This window comes from Mustela putorius, unplaced genomic scaffold, assembly GCF_011764305.1.
Source record: "Mustela putorius furo isolate JIRA1106 unplaced genomic scaffold, ASM1176430v1.1 tig00537350_pilon_pilon_pilon, whole genome shotgun sequence".
Classification (NCBI taxonomy): domain Eukaryota; kingdom Metazoa; phylum Chordata; class Mammalia; order Carnivora; family Mustelidae; genus Mustela; species Mustela putorius.
In genome coordinates this window covers 24,389,522-24,406,752 of record NW_025422471.1, presented here as the reverse complement: position 1 = coordinate 24,406,752, position 17,231 = coordinate 24,389,522, and the positions used below count along the sequence as shown (strand labels likewise).

At 40.8% G+C, this 17,231-nt stretch overlaps 1 protein-coding gene across 4 annotated transcripts in view; it reads left to right on the top strand.

The window, feature by feature from the left end:
* Window positions 1-17,231, top strand: part of PDE8B (phosphodiesterase 8B) — a 264,201-nt gene that overhangs the window by 228,085 nt on the left and 18,885 nt on the right. For all 4 annotated transcript variants that reach the window (XM_045074484.1, XM_045074483.1, XM_045074482.1 and 1 more), the window contains exons 11-12: window positions 4,913-4,955; window positions 9,474-9,551. In XM_045074484.1, the coding sequence (XP_044930419.1) occupies window positions 4,913-4,955; window positions 9,474-9,551 (121 nt within the window). The remainder of the gene's footprint in view (window positions 1-4,912; window positions 4,956-9,473; window positions 9,552-17,231) is intronic.

Below are 17,231 nucleotides of genomic sequence, written 5' to 3'. Positions count from 1 at the left end.
CAAGACAGTAGCCCAGCAGAACAGCAGGCCACAGTGCACAGCCGCACAAACAGGCTATCCCACAAGGCTGGCCCTAAGACCATTGGGAAGTGTTTTAAGCAGGAAGATGACAAGATTAAATGTAGTTTAGGTAACACTGGTCAAAAGAGTTGAGAATGAGGTGGGCTGGGAGGCATGGCTGAGGTAAGATGAGACCTGAGAGTCATCTGCAGGCTGGCAGTAGAGAGAGGTGAAGGGGGTGATCCCAGAGGTATTGAGAAGTGAGATTTTCCTGGATCTGATGATGGACTAGGTATCGGGACGAGAGAAAAAGAAGCATCAAAGGTGGACACCCCAGGTTTATACACTGGGAAATCTGGCAATTTGAGTTGAGACTGACACTTTTTATGACTTGGCCATTCCATAATGACAAAAGCAGCCTTGGACGTTTCTACCAAATGCTGTTCAGATTCCCAGGGTGACTCTGAAATGCAGGTTGAAGGAGTTATCTAGTATTTGTTTGCTTGCTTGCTATTATGGCACTGATTCTAGCCTTGACTCATTTTAACTGCTAAAAAGTCCCATGGTTTTACAGTTTCAAAAAATTAATTTTAACATATTATATTAAGTGTGTTGTTTTCATATAATTATTTCTCAGGGGTTTTCTCCCATAAGACATAAGAGAATTTAGGTTCATTTGTAATTACATAATTCATAAAGTCAGTCAGTGAAATCTTTAAAATCTGTCTATTAAATAGTTAACTGGGTAAATCTACACTTCTAAGACAGCTACTATTTATAATTCACTAGTTACGGTTTAAAGTGGAACATCATGTTCATGCCCAGGCTCATGGTAGGTTGGGAGTCCCTGGGACCATGACATGTAATTCACTTTGCTCGGTTTCAAGTTGTTCTAAATTCCCTTCATCCTATTTACTTGTACAGACTTTTAAATTATAGCTCTGACTTGCAATTTTTAGCCATTCTTCCATATTCTCAGTTGAATATATGATCTTCCCACATTTTATTATGAAATTTTTCAAACCTGTAGAAGAGGCAGAAGATTTGTAAGTAGAAACGCACGTGGCCACCACCTACGCCGTGTAGTGACCGTTTTGCTCAGTGATCTATCCGCCTGTCCTTGTTTTATTCATCAGTCCCTCTTGGTCTTTGATAGCTTTTAAACTAAGTTACATATAGCAGGACATTTCACCCCTTGGCACTTTACCATGTGTATTATCGACTAGAGTTTAATATCTGTATCCAGGTTTTCTCATTTTTTAGGTGAAAGTTACATATAGTGAAATGCACAGATCTTAGGTATAGCATTCCTTGAGTTTTGACAGGTACACATACCTCTGTAACCCAGGCCCCATCAAGGTCCCAAATCTACCATCCCAAAAGTTCTCTCCTGGCCTTGCCAGACATCCCTGCCTCCACTCCTCCCCCTCCCACCCCTAAAGGAACATGTTCTGAATACTTAACCATGGATGAGTTTTGCCTGTCCTAGAGTTGCGTACAATATCTGTGCTTTTATGTTTGGCTTCTGTGACTCATCACCATGTTTTGAGATGCATCTGTGTTATATATATCAGTAATTTTTCCCTTTTTCTTTTTTTTGCTGAAGAGTATTCCATTGTATCAGTTGACCACAGTTTATTTCCCTTGTTGATGAACTTCTGGAGTGTTTCCAGTTTTGGGCTCCTTTGAACATTCTTAGAGAAGACTTTTGGGGAACAACATATGCTTTTGTTTATCTTGCGTAAATATTTAGGAGTTAAACTGAATACTGAGGAGTTGGGTCATAGGGTAGGTGTATGTTTAATTTTATAAGAGACTGCCACACCTGTTTTCAGAGCACTGTTACAATTTTCTCTTCTCTCCAGCAAGGTATGAGAGTTCCAGCTGTTCCACAGCCTTGACAGAATTTCTTTTTAGGCACTGTGGTGTGTGTGCAGAGAAAATAAAAATGGTTTTAAATGGTTATTCCAGAAGAGGAAAACAATCAGATGACCCTGAAATCTTTCTCTTCCACACACATACACACAAAACCCAGAATTTGTGCGGCCTTTTAGAGCCAAGCATAATCATTTTTTTGTAAACAAAACATTTAGCACAAGGACAGCAACATTCATGGGAACCTGTAACATTTTAAATAATTAAAGGTTCAAAATGATGAATCCTCCCCCCCCCCAAAGCAAGGTGTAAGTAAGCTTCCAAGGACTTGCTAAGAAATCCCAGCTTTGAGCTCTGGCAGGAGCAGCACAGGCCAAGGCCACGGTATTCACGTTGTAGGAACTTAGTGCTAAAGCATTAGGTTCCCCAGAAACACAGGGATCCAAATTCCTAGTCATGACTTCATGTGGACACATTTTACACTGTAAGCTTTCTATCACAAAAGGGAAAACAAAAACACTCCACAGACAGTGGTTGACTTGGGGACACTGAATGATGACTGCTTTTCTTTGCTTTAGCATACATGTGACAAAACTTATAGATAGCAGAGATTCAAGCCTTCCCCAAAATTTCAAAGGAAATTGTATTCCAAAGAGCTGCCCTCCTGTCCCACAGAGGATGTTGTCCTCAGACCCCAATTAAGCAGGCCTGGGCCCAGAGCTTCCCTTCTGGGTCCTTCCTGTAAAGAGCTCTGTGGCAAAGAGGAAGTGGGTTTGGAGCCGTTGATCACAGTTAGAAATTGGGCGCTGTTGTGTACTAGCTGGGAGGGTCAGGCAAGTGAAACCTCAGCTTCCCCATCTATCACAGGAATGACCGTCCTTCCTCTGCCAGGGGTATTGTTCTGACTAGCCTGATGGCAAATGCAAAGGTGCTAGCACATGGCAGACATGGAGGAGACGGTGCCCTTGTCAGGGTACAGCCGCTCCGTCTCTCCGTCTCTCCGTGCCCCACAGCCCTCCAGCCCAGGTTACCCTCCTGGCTGCTTCTTGGAGAACAGCCAACTACAGAGCAGCTCCTTCCCTGTTGACTTCCTCAGAGAACACAGAAATATGAGACAATAATTCCAATGGACTCATTCATGCCGTTATAAATGTGGGTTTAGACCTCCAAGAAAAGAGTTGGAACTGTTAAAGAATTTTCATCCAAGTGAATCTTCAGTTGTGAAGGGGGTGGGGGAGGGGGAGGTATTCCCAAGAGGGAAGGAGGGAACCTGAGCTGGGAAGCTCTGAGGAAAACCTAGTGCCGCTGGAGGGTAACCAGCAGAGGGCCTCAGGCACTGCTCCCGCCTCAGAGGATCAGGAAGTGAGTCCTGAGCGACAGGTGCTAATGTGGCCCTGTGAAACCTCCACTTGTAAAGCAGGTGACATCAGGGAGTGACTGCCAGGCTTTGTTCCTGTCCATAGGAGAGAGTCCATCAGTGCTAGGTGAGCTGTCTCAGTGGTTTTGGGGGCGTGCCTGCCTGCCGCTCCAAAAGGGCCAAATACCACGTCCTATGTTGGGAAAGGCAGATGGGAAGTTACCTCAGCAGAGGGACCTGGTACCTCTCCCCTCTCCTCCCCTCTTCTTCCTGGCCAGGACCATGGCACTAGCTTCTGAAAGGCAGGGTTGGGCTGTGTCAGCTGCGCAGGACCTCCACAGATCATTCGGTTTGCCTGTGGGGGTCAATAAAAGAGAAGGGCTTTTTGGAGTAATCAGGGAAGTCATAGGCCTTCGTTCCTAAAAAAGCTAAATATTTAAGATGACCTGGTTTTGAGCTAAAGCTGACTAAGAAAACAATTTGCAAGGCTAAAGTTCTATTTATTTGGTATGATATCAAAAATCCACGTTGCACTCAGGAGCTTTGTAGCAAATGGTCTTTATCTGTAAAGGAAAAAATTAAACCAGTTGATTACAGAAGAAATAACAAGGTCCCACAATTATGGGATAAATGTGTCACAGCCTTTAAACACATTTTGAACAAGATCTCACACAGGCCGACCGTGTAGTTGTTTCAATAATCATGTGGTCCGGACTATGTGGAATGATTCCACATAATGTGGAAGAAAGCCCACTTTCTTTAACACCTCAGTTTTACCTGATCGTTGTTCAGTGTTTGTGTCAAGCTGGAACATCGTACCTGTTATTTGATGTGTAGGGAACTCCTGGCTATTACAGTTAGTGTTGGCACTACACAGTCACCTGGCTTGTTTTTCAGGTTAACTTAGGCCATTCAGTGAGTAGGTACAAAGACTTGATTGTCCAAGCAACTGGAAATGGATGATTTAGCAGCAAAGGAGCATGGTGATAAGCATGATATAGCTAGATGTACCCCAATAAATGGAAAAAAATGCAAAATCCTAAAGCATGTTTATTATTTTCTAGTATTAATGACTCACTCATTTGACAGATATTTATTGAGCATTAGCATAAAATCATTAGGATACCAACGTTGAAAATGAGAGGAAGTAGGTGTTAAGCTGCATCCTAAGTTCATATCTCTTTGTGAATAAACATTTTGTAAATCAACTCTGTCCATAATTGAGGACACTAGAAGAGATTTTTAGAGAGGTTTTTAAAATCCTAGGCCTAAATTCAGATTATTTTTATATTATAGAAAAATTTTATAACATGTCTAAAATCTAAATAGGTTATAGATTAGCCTTATAAAAAATGTGTTACAGATTTTTGTCTTTCTGCATTTATGCAATGGTCAAAATGGAAACAGCTGAAAGGAGATGTAGACGTTCTGGGTAGAAAGCACATCCCTTGGGTATCTCCTTGCTCTCGGGCTCAGGCATTCCAGAAGTGTCTGAATGTACTAGAGCATTTGTAGTATAATCAGTTGGTGTGCATCTTACATCTGTTCTTATTATCTGTGTAACTTCTTGATTTCTTGAATCTTCAGAGCTTTTTAATAAAGCTGTTTGGCTGGAAATGTAGCTAATACTATATTTTAAATTTTCTTCTCTTGTTTCCCCAAACTTTTGAACAACTTTAGCTTCACAAGGTTCATCGTGATTCAGGAGACAATTCTCAGACAGGTGAGAACACTTCCATTTCATGTGTATACACTCTGGTGGCACTGGTGGGTTCAAGTCTATAAATTACTCTGAAGGAGTCTAAATTACTCTGAAGAAGTAGACACTCACTACCCCAGAATTTGGATTGCCAAAATCTGAGTGCTGGTATTGGAAGGCTGGAGAGAGTCAGAATACAAGCAGAATCCCTTCAAAACTTGACTCTTGATTCATGGTAACATTTTCTACTGAATGCCGTTCCCATCCTGGTTTTGTTTTGCTGGCTAGAGACCTTACAGAGCAAATAAACACAAAAGAGAGTGGCCCAGAAGTCCGCGGGAAACCCACTGTTGTACCCTGGACAGGCTACCCTTCCCTCCTAGCTCTCGGTGGCTAGCTGATTAGAGAGCATGGAGGGCCCTGTGCGGGAAGTCAAGAGCACTGAGGCACCATGTCAGTCCCTTCCCCCTCAGTTTACACTCTGTCTGACCCTTTGTCTCCTCTGCCCTCAACTGTGGTTAGACCAGATGACTATTGGATTTGAAAGGTCTGTAATTCTCTAATCATTAGAGCAAAAAACCAGTCTGCTCTCAGACTTAAAATTCTTGTTCCTGCATACATGCGTGACCTTCTTTGCTTAGTTAATGGTTTTCCCAGATGCTAATGCATAAGGTTAGACCCTGAGCTACTAATTCAGTCCTTCTCCTTGATTCTAGGATGGTCCATATTTTAGCACACTCAGACTTGAATTAATAATGTCCATCTCTTGCTAGGAAGAGTAAAGGAGAAAGTGTATATAATATCTAGCAGTACCTGATACTTACCTGTGGGGTATTGTCCTTCCATTCCCCTGGCCTTTCCCTCCTGGTATGTCTCTGTCTCTAGCTGATGTTTTAGTTTATTTCTTGTACACAGCAAGAGTAATATTTTAACTAACTTATGAGCTTCTGGGTGCCAAAACCTCTTCCATTTTCATATCCTTGACAGTGCCCAGCATTGCCTTGCACATAATAGACCCAACAAAAATGTTCCCAGAGCATGGCTATGTTGAAACTATCCCATCTTACAAAACATAGGTTCCCGCATTTGACTAACTCTTTGACTTTGAGCTACCTGCATAATCTCTCCAAGTTTACCTTTTCTCACTGGTAAAATGAGGATCATATTATGTAGCTTTCAGAATTGTTGTAATGATCATAAAAGATAATTTCTATACTTTAACATTGAAACACAATGTCTGCTTCAGAGTAGGTGCTCAGTAAATGTTAGCTTTCCCCCCCCCCCAAATTGTTAATATTATATCCCTTCTTGTCATTGAATAAATTTATTTAAATTTCCTTTATCCTTATTTTCTCTGGTTTTTAAATTCATTCCATAAGCATCTATTGGTAGAATGAATAATGAATTATTTGATTTAAATGGCCTTTTATTGAAGAATAATTTCTCCAAACTTTTAATAATTTCTGTTGCTGTATTCTCTTAATTTTAGCTGAGATAAAATCAGGAATAAGCATTAGATACCTTTGAGTAATTTCTAGTGAATGATTTAGAATTCAGCCAGCCAGCCAAGAAACCAACTTCCCTACTTTAGTTTTATTTATTTTTTAAGATTTTACTTATTTATTTGACAGAGCTCACAAGTAGGCAGAGAGACAGTCAGAGAGGTGGGGAGGAAGCCTGATGCAGTGCTTGATCCCAGGACCCTGGGATCATGACCCAAGCCGAAGGCAGAGGCTTCAACCCACTGAGCCACCCAGGCTCCCCCCTACTTTAGTTTTATTTAGAAATTAAATTTTGAGGAATTCTTGATTTTTTTTTAATCTTGAATGTAATCTTAAATCTTTATTAAGTTAGATTTAATTTATTATGTGGTAAATGAGTGTTAGGAACATGAGATTATTAAGTCCCTGAAGAGCACTTAAAGGAGTGTCTTGCAAGGGACCACTGTTAGTTTTCAAGGTTTGAAAGATGCCATATGATCCTAACAATGTCATGTAAAGTATCACTACCCATAGCTGTCTTTATAAACTCTGAAACTCCTATCCAAGGCTATGAAAACTATTAAGGCAGAATCTGGAAGACAGAATGAGCCAAAGGGACAGTGTAAATATTTTGTTATATCATTTAAGACAAGGCTCTAGGGTTATGGTGTTCAGATCAACTTCATAATAGTTCTGCTTTTCACTTTTTGCTATATAAAATAATTCAAGTTTACTTATTTAATTTTTTTTAACTGAATCAGATTTTTTAGGACACTAAAGTAAATGGTTAAAAAGGTGATCCAGAAGAAAGTATTTAAGACATATTTTGAAGTGAAAACAGCAAATAGCAGAACAGTATTGTAACATGATCCTATGTGTGCCTCGAAGGTATATTTCCAAGTGAAGAGACGCAGTTAATACTATGAGCCAGCATGAACCACATACCTACAGTGTAGCAGGCACCATGCTAGCTGCTGCCGCGGATTAACTCATTTACGTCTCCCAACAGCCTGAGAGAGATGCTGTGAAAACAACTCCACTCGATAGATACAGATATGGAGACACAGAGAAATAACATTCCTACGGTTACACAGCTAGTAATTGGCATGGTAGAGACTTGAACATTGGCAGTTGGGCTCTGGAGCTCTTTTTTTTGTTTTGTTTTTCTTAAGATTTTATTTATTTATTTATTTATTTATTTATTTATTTATTGAGAGAAAGAGAGAGAGAGAGAGAGCACGAGAAGGGAGAAGGTCAGAGAAAGGAGCAGACTCCCCATGGAGCTGGGAGCCTGATGCAAGACGCGATCCCAGGACTCCAGGATCATGACCTAAGCTGAAGGCAGTCACTTAACCAACTGAGCCACCCAGAAGCTTATTCTTTTAACTGCTGTTCTCTCTTGTACTTTTTTTCATGCTAATAGACAATTCTTAAAAGAGCATTGTTGCATCTTTTTTTTTTTCTTTCTTGGAATATGAACACTGGAATTTTTTTTTCTTTCTTGGAATCTTGGTATCTGAGAAATGCATTCTCCCTGCAGGAACCTGCCATGTCCCCCTCCTGTCTTAGCCCAGTGAGGAGCGATCCTGTTAAGAATAAGTTTCTCTCCTTACCACTGGGTTACTCCACGAGCACCCAGTGCCCTGACACGTCGATCTCTTGGTCCTGACCAGAAGCATGCCCTCTGTGCTTCAGTCTTGGATTGACATGGCTGCAAATTCTGGGTGTTAAATTCAAAGTCAGCAAAGACTTAAGCAGAATTTAAGTGCTTTTTCACCCCCTCAGAAAAGAGGGACAGAGGCGAGAGTCAAGTTGTGGAAATGGTTGGGATTTAAAATGTGCATTTTCTTCTCTGCCTTCCTGGCAATGGCAGTATGTCTCATTTGATGAAATGACCTCCTCAGGAGACCCTCTGGAGGTCTAAACTTTCAGAGAGACCCAAAATTACTCCATATTAGTTTCTTCGATAAATTCAACTTTCTGTGCATCTCACTAGTATTTTATTTCCACAGATATCCTTGTAAAAGCCTTCCCCACCCAGTTACATGTACTGTCCTTCAGGTCAAAATGAACCCCCCAAATTTACCCCAGTTTTTAATGGTTTTTTAAAATTTTTATTTTTATTTTTAAAAAGATTTTATTTATTTATTTGACAGACAGAGATCACAAGTAGGCAGAGAGGCAGGTAGAGAGAGAGGGAAGCAGGCTCCTTGCTAAGCAAGGAGCTTGATGCAGGACTCGATCCCAGGACCCTGAGATCATGACCCAAGCTGAAGGCAGAGGCTTCAACCCACTGAGCCACCCAGGTGCCCCAATGGTTTATTTTTTAAAATAGATTTATTTATTTACCTTAGGAAGAGAGAGAGAAAGCACACATGTGCATGTGTGCAAGCAGGGGGCAGGGCAGAGGGAAAGCATATCAAGCTGACTCCCCACTGAGTGAGGAGCCCAATGTCGGGCTGGCTCTCAGAACCCTGAGATCATGACTGGAGTCAAAATCAAGAGTCAGAGGCTTAACTGACTGAGCCATCCAGGTGCCCCTTTTAATGTTTACTTTTTAAAAAGTATTTTATTAATGGAACTGCAAAGCCCTTGATAATAAGCCCTATTACCATGCTACATTGGGGTGTCACAAAAAAAGAGTATCATTTTACAATTAATATGACTGACAATTTTTTGTTGATGATTCAAAGAAAAAGTGGTTTGCTGTTTCTTTTTTTTTCTTTTTAAGATTTTATTTATTTATTTATTTATTTGACAGAGATCACAAGTAGGCAGAGAGGCAGGCAGAGAGAGAGGGGTAAGCAGGCTTCCCACCAAGCAGAGAGCCCAATGTGGGGCTCAATCTGAGGACCCTGAGATCATGACTTGAGCCAAAGGCAGAGGCTTAAACCACTGAGCCACCCAGGCACGCCGGTTTGCTGTTTCTTGAGACTATTCTGTAGGGCTTAAAAAGGAAACTTGTTTTTTAGATAATGGGGCAGGGGGGGAATGTGTCTAAACTTCATCTGTAAATAAGCTGCAAACTACTCACTTTCTGTTCCTAATTTGAAATCCTTAGAGTCCCATTCATTCAGATACAAGAACAGAAGGAAAGAGTCCATTGATGTGAAATCGATATCATCTCGAGGCAGTGATGGTAAGTTTCTCACGTTTCTTTGACCTTTCTAAGGTGTAGAAGATGCCAGAGGAATGTGCTCAAGAAGCCCCAAGTAGTACAGTCTTGATGAAAGGTACTTTTCTTTCTCTATAAACTGAAAAAATTGTGGGCCTTTTTTTTTTTTTTTTTTTTAAGATTTTATTTGTCAGAGACAGAGGGAGAGAGAGCGAGCGAGCACAGGCAGACAGATAGGCAGGCAGAGGCAGAGGGAGAAGCAGGTTCTCTGCCGAGCAAGGAGCCTGATGTGGGACTCGATCCCAGGACCCTGGGATCATGACCCGAGCCGAAGGCAGCTGCTTAACCAACTGAGCCACCCAGGCGTCCCAATTGTGGGCCTTTTGATTCTTTTTTACTTTTTACTTTGTCTTCTCTTTGAAATGATTCTATGCATATTCCTTGATACCTAAAGTCTGTTGAGCCATGTAACCACCAGAGCAGCTTGGAGTTTTGACAGCTAGGTCACTCCAGTGGCAGAGAGAGAATCCCAGAGTCCTGGCTTCCCGACTTCAGTGCAAACCCAATTTGCAGTGTACCTGTTACACACCCTAACCCTTTATAAAATGTCACAGAAGTACTCTGAGACAGAACTTAGCAGCACGGTGGTTCCGCTCTGCAAAGCAGAATTTACCAGAACATTATTTGAGTTCAATCAGGCCTAAGTAATCATTTACATTTGCAGGGCATTGAGAAAGTCAAAGATGACTCTGAAATTTCAGTCGTAGGTACGTGGGGAAAAAAATGAGTAATAGTTACAAAAACAGGAGTCTGCATGTATGGCCAAGGTTGGGGGAGGAGAAAATGATGAGTTTTATTTTAGTGGAGATGGCAAGGAAGCTAAAATGTAAAACAGGTATTCAGGGCTAGAGATATGTATTCAGGAGTCCTAGAGGTGATAGATGAAGCTATGAGCAGGGGGAGATCTCTAAGGGGTGTGTGTGTGTGAGAGAGAGAGAGAGAGAAAGAGAGAGAGAGATGGAGGTAGGGGAGAGAAAGAGGAAAGAAAAGAGGGTCTAAGACTTGAAAGCACACCTTCAGTGAGAGGGGAAGCAAGAGAAATAGGGCCTGTGAAGACTGCAGGAGAGGTGGTGGCGAACCAAGAACAGGAGGGGAGCAAGAGAAAAGAGATGACGAGCAGTAGAAATGCTGCAGAGACCAGCAAGCTTAAGAACTGAGAACTAGTGGATTTCATTCATTCATTCCAGGGGCATGAAGAGGGATAATTAGTGACTGAGGTAGAAAGGACAGCAGTAGGATGGTAACCTCCGGGAATAAACAGGAAGGACAAGTGAAAGACTTTCCAGTCCTTTGGGTCACAGTGTGAAACCTGAGTATGAGGGAAGTGGCTACACTAGCAAGGACCAAAGCCTCTAGAGACAAGATGAATAATTCGTACAGGAAGATGGATAAATCCCAGGGCGTGCGAAAAATTGGGACCAAGAATGTAAAGAAAAAGGAGGGACTGAAATATTTTCAGATGTACACAGAACATTTTAGATGGAAAGGATAATGGATGAGAGAATTTGAACTGGATTAGCTTGGTTTTCAGCATAGAGTTTGGGGTGGGATCATCATCCCTGCAGAACGTGGAGAAGTAGGGGCTGCAGAGCACAGAAGAGGGCTGCAGTGATGGCGGAGCAGCAGGAAGGCTCTCCTGATACTGCCTAGATTAAGTTATCACATCTATATCCTGAAGATTTTATCCCTCCCGCCTGCCTCATAGGAAGTGGTAGTAAGATCTAATGAGAACAGGGCTTTTATTTATTTATTTTTTAAAATTTTATTTACTTATTTGACAGAGAGATCACAGGCAGGCAGAGAGGCAGACAGAGAGAGGGGAGCGGGGAAGCAGGCTCCCTGCTGAGCAGAGAGCCCGATGCGGGGCTCGATCCCAGGACCCTGAGATCATGACCTGAGCAGAGGCTTAACCCACTGAGCCACCCAGGCACCCCGAGAACAGGGCTTTTAAATTAAGTAAATTAAGTAAAGCTTCTCCCCTCTGAATTTTCTACCCACATGTAAGCATTACCTGTTCCAAAAAAAGAGAGAGAAGATGGCTGAGAAGGAGGACCCTTACCTTACTGCATCTCATGGATATAGCTAGATAAAACTCTTACCAGTGTAAATAACCAGGAAACAACTTGAAGACTGGCAGAACAAACTCCACAGTTAAAGTTAGAGAATAGTCCATATAGAGGAGAGTGGGGAGGGTGGGGACAAGTTTGGGAGCTAAGCAGACCTGTAGGAGGGAGATCATCACCTGACTTGGAGAGGGGAAGAGAAGAGACCCTCATGCCAAACACCCCAGGCATGGGAAGTCCTCATAAGATTGGGTTTTGAAAAACAAAAGGGCCAAATTTGGTGAATTCTTAAAATTAGTGGGCTTAACATCTGGAACTTTAAAAATCAACTGGCTCTGTGATAGCCCTCTCTAGCCAGCCCCAGCTCCAGGTCTCTTGACAAAGCAGATCCACACAAACCCTAACCTAGGGTTTACCTGGGTAAGAAAGGGATGTGCCTCTTCCTAATTCCTGATGGCATAGCTGGGAGGACAGCACCAGGCCTTAGGGCCCAGCTCTGACAGATGTGGTTGTTGGAGGGGGCCCTCACTTGGAGATCTCATACTTGGAGCCCTAAGCCCCACAAGCCTGGTGATTATAAGCACAGATGGTAGACCCAAGTGGCTTGACTTGCCCGAGGCCACCTGAACCCCAGGGATTTGGGAGCAGAGGTGGCTAAGCTTTGTGGGCCCTCAGGGCACTCAGCAAACAAAGGCTATCAGAGGGTTGAGCAAGCCCAGCCTCAGCCCAGGGTTTCAGATGCTGCCAAAGGAGGACTGGATTAGGTTAGTTGTACTGTGGATCTCCTATTCTCTTGTGGACCTGCCCCCTTCCAGTAAGCTCTTGGCCAGGGCCCATCCAAAGCAGAGCCACAAGGCTGGCAGGTGCAAGCAGCCCCATCAGGGACCAGCACCACTCCAAAATGACTCCTGCTCTGGGTAGAGGGGAAGACAACCACACACATACCAGCAGCCCCAACAGTGCAGCCCCAGCAGTGAGCTAGGAGCAGACATCTGGTCTGACTGCAAGCCCTATCTGCCAAGAAAAGTTTCTTAGGGAACAACACAGGAAAGCACCCTGAAAATCAGTGACCCTGTCTCTCTGGCAAATGCCTGGTGTGACTCAACTCAAGCCCAAGGCAGCCCCAGACTGGCCCACTCACAACACCAAGGACCAAACCCTACCCACAGTAGGCAAAGAGCCGTTGGAATCAACTGGATCAAAGGGAAAAGCAGCTCAGCCACAACAGTATGTGCATAAAACAAGAGGAGACACTCCTCAAGTGCCAGGTTCCCATGAACAAGAGACACTGCACAGCAGGGCACTACAGGACCTCTCCTTCACAAAGCTACTACTTTCAAGAGCAGGAGTTGTAGCTGACTTTCCTAATACATAGAAACAGACACAGAAAGACAAAATGAGGAGACAGAGGAATATGTCCCAAATGAAAGAATGGGACAAAATCATAGGAACAGAGCTAAAGAAAAGAGAGAAAAGAAACATGGCTGATACAGAATTTAAAGTAATGGTCGAAAAGGTTCTCACTGGACTTCAGAGTCCTCAGTTGAGACCCTTAATGAAAAGATAAAACCCATAAAAAGAACCACAGATGAAGAATTCAGTAACTGGAATTAATAATACACAAGATGGAATAAGTCTAGAGAAAGCAGAGGAATGGATCACCAACCTGAAGGACAGAGTAATGGAAAACAACCAAGCTGAAGAGGAGAGAGTAGAAGATTATTAAAAATGAAAATAGACTTAGGGAACTCAGTGACACCATTAAGCCTAGTAATATTTGCATTATAGGATCCCAAAAGGATAAGTTAGAGAGAAGGAAGGAGAAAATGTATCTGAAGGAATAATAGCTGAAAACTTCCTAATTTGGGGGTAAGAAGCAGAAAAAGAGATCCAGGAGGCATAGAGAGCCCCCAACAAAATCAACCCAAGGAGGTCAGCACCAAGATAGATAGTAATTAAAATGACAAAAAGTAGTGAGAAAGGGAGAATTTAAAAGAAGCAAAAGAAAAGAAAATCATTACATACAAGGGAAATCCCAAAAGGCTGTCAGCTGATTTTTCAGAAACTTTGCAGATGAGAAGGGAGTGGCTTGATCTATTCAAAGTGCTGAAAAAACCTGGAGCCAAGAATACTCTATCCAGTAAAGCTATCATTAAGAAAAAAAGGAGAGAGAGACTTTCCCAGACAAACAAAAGTTAAAGGGATTCATCACCACTTAACCAGCCCTACAGGAAATGTTAAAGTGGACTCTTCGAGTGGAAAGGAAAGACCATAAGCAAGAGTATGAAATGTAGGAAACACAAAAGCCGCAAACCTAACTAAGTATAAAAACCAGTCAAGGGAGTCAAAAATTAAAGGATGTTACCATATACCTAAAACATGGGAGTGAGGAGAGGAGTAAAGAAGGGGTTCATGTTAAGTGACCATCAGCTTAATATAGACTGCTATATGCATAAGATTTTACATATAAACCTAACGGTAACCACAAAACAAAAACCAGTAATAGGGGTGCCTGGGTTGCTCAGTCTGTTAAGTATCTGACTCATGATTTCAGTTCAGGTCATGATCTCAGGGTGGTGAGATAAATCTCTCACACACACATACACCCGTGAGGCTCTGTGCTCACTGGGGAGTCTGCTTGAGATTCTTTGCTCTCCCCCTTACCCCAGCTCATGTTCTCTCTCCCTAAAATAAATAAATACATACTTTCTTTTAAAACTCAGTAATATGAGAAAAATAAAAAGGAATTCAAATATATCACTAAAGAAAGCCAGCAAACCATAAGAGAAGAGAGCAAGAGAATAAAGGAACAGAGAAGAACCGTAAAATAAGTAACAAAATGGTAGTAAGTATATACCTCTAAATAATTACGTAGAACTAAACAATCAAAAGACTAAGGTTATGAAATTGATTTAAAAAAAAGAAGAAGACCCATCTATATGGTGCTTATAAGACTCATTTCAGACCCAAAGACATGCAGATGGAAAGTGAAGAGATGGAAAAGCATTTACCATGCAAATGGCAGTGGAAAAAAAAAAAAAAAAGCCTGGGGTAAGCATGCTTATATTAGAAAAAAATAGACTTTAAAACAAAGACTATAACAAGAGATGAAGATATTATTTCATAAGGGGAACAATTCAATAAGAAGATAGAACAATTGTAAATAAATAATTGTTCATCCAGTGTGGGAGCACTCAAATACAAAAAGCAGTTAATAACAAACACAGAGGAAGTAATTGATGGTAATACAATAATTGTAGGGGACTTTAGCACCCCACTTACATCAATAGACCGATCCAAGCAGAAAATCAATAAGGAAACAGTGGCTTTGAATGACACACTGGACCAGATTGATCTAACAGATATGGTCAGAACATTATGACCTGAAACAGCAGGATACACATTCTTTTCAAGAGCAGATGGAGATCACCAGTTAGGTCACAAAACAAATTTCAAGAAATTCAAGTTCAGAGTCATACCATGCATCATTTTGAACCACAAGTCCTGAAAATAGATATCAACCACATGAAAAAAGCAAAAAGAACATAAATACGTGGAGGTTAAATAACATTCTACTAAATAATGAATGGGTCCATTAAGAAATCAAAGAGGAAATGGAAATATGCATGGAGACAAATGAAAATGAAAACTTAATGGTCCAAAATCTTCAGGTACAATAAAAGCAGTTTTAAGAGGGAAGTTTATAGCAATATAGACCTACCTCAAGAAGAAAAAAAAAATGTCAGCCTAACCTTACAGTTAAAGGAGTTATCAAACGAACAAATCAAACTCAGAGCCAGTAGAAGGAAAGAAGTAATAGAGCAGAAATAAGTGAAAACTAAAAGAGAAAAAATAAATGAAACCAGGAGACAGTTCTTTGAAAACATCAGTGAAATTGATAAGCCTCTAGCTAGATTCAAACAAACAATCAGAAATGAAAGAGCAGTAACAACCAACACCACAGCACCACAGAAATAAAGTTATAAGAAAATATTATTAAAAATCATATGCCAACAAACTGGATAGCCTAGAAGAAATGGGTAAATTACTAGAAACATAGCACCTCCCAAAACTGAATCAGGAAGCAACAAAAACTTTGAACAGACCAGTTACCAACAATGAAACTGAATTAGTAATCAAAAAACAAAAGTTCAAGACCAGACAGCTTCACAGGTAAATTCTACCAAACATTTAAAGAGTTATTACCTATTCTTCTCAAATTATTTAAAAAAAAAAAAAAAAAAAAAAAAAAAAAAAAGAAGAGGAAGGAAAGTAGCCAGATTCACTCTGAGAGTATTACCCTGATATGAAAACAGATGCTACAGAAAAAGGGAATTATAGGCCAATATCTCTTATAAACTTAGATGCAAAAATCCCCAATAAAACATTAGCAAAATGAATTCAGCTGTACATTAAAAAAAATCATTCATCACGATGAAGTGGGATTTACTATTGGGATGCGAGGGGAGGTTCAATATTTGCAAATCAGTCAACAAGAGAAAGGATAAAAACCATATAATCACTTTAAACTGAAAGATTCAGAAAAAGCATCTGACAAAGATGACAAAAAAATCTGATAACCTACATTCATGATGAACATACCTCAACATAATAAAGGCCATATAAAACACCCACAGGTAACAACCTACTCAATGCAAAGAAGAGTTTTTCCTCCAAAATCAGGAACAGGACAAGGATGTCCACTGTGACTTCTATTCAACCTAGTACTGGAAATACTAGCCACATCAATTAGATAAGAAAAGGGAATAAAAGGCCTCCAAATTTCTACAGAAGAAATAAAACTTTGATTATTTGCAAACGACATGATAATATGTAGAGAAAACACTAAAGACCCCACCCAGAAAGTAATAGGACTGATAAATGAATTCAGTAAGGTCACAGTATTAAAAAAAACCACCAATGGTACCTAAATTCTTTGCATTTCTATACACTACTAATGTAGTAACAGAAAAGGGGAAAGCAATCTGATACACAATTGCACCAAAAATAATAAAATACCTAGAATGAGCTCAAGCAAGGAGGTGAAAGATCTGCTGTGCTCTGAAAAGTATAAAACAATGATGAAAGAAATTGAAGATGACACAAATGACTGGAAAGATACTAAATACTCATGGATTGGGAGAACAAATATTAAAATGTCTGTACTACCTATCCTACAAATTTAATGCAATCCTTATCAAAATAGCAGCAACATTTTTCACAAAAGTAGAATAAATAATCCTAGAATCTGTATGAAACCACAAAAGGCCACAAATAGCCAAAGCAGTCTTGAAAAAGAAAAAAACCAGAAGTATCACAATCCCAGATTTCAAGATACACTACAAAGCTGTGGTAATCAAAGTAGTATGGTACTGGTACAAAAATAAAGCATTAATCAGTGGAACAGAATAGAGAGCCCTGAAATAAACCCATGATTATATGGTCAATTAATCTTTGATAAAGCAGGAAAGAATATGCAATGGGAAAAAGACTGTCTCTTCCACAGTGTTGGGGAAACTGGACAGCTACATGCAAAAGAATGAAGCTGGACCACTTTCTCACACCATGCACACAAACTTGA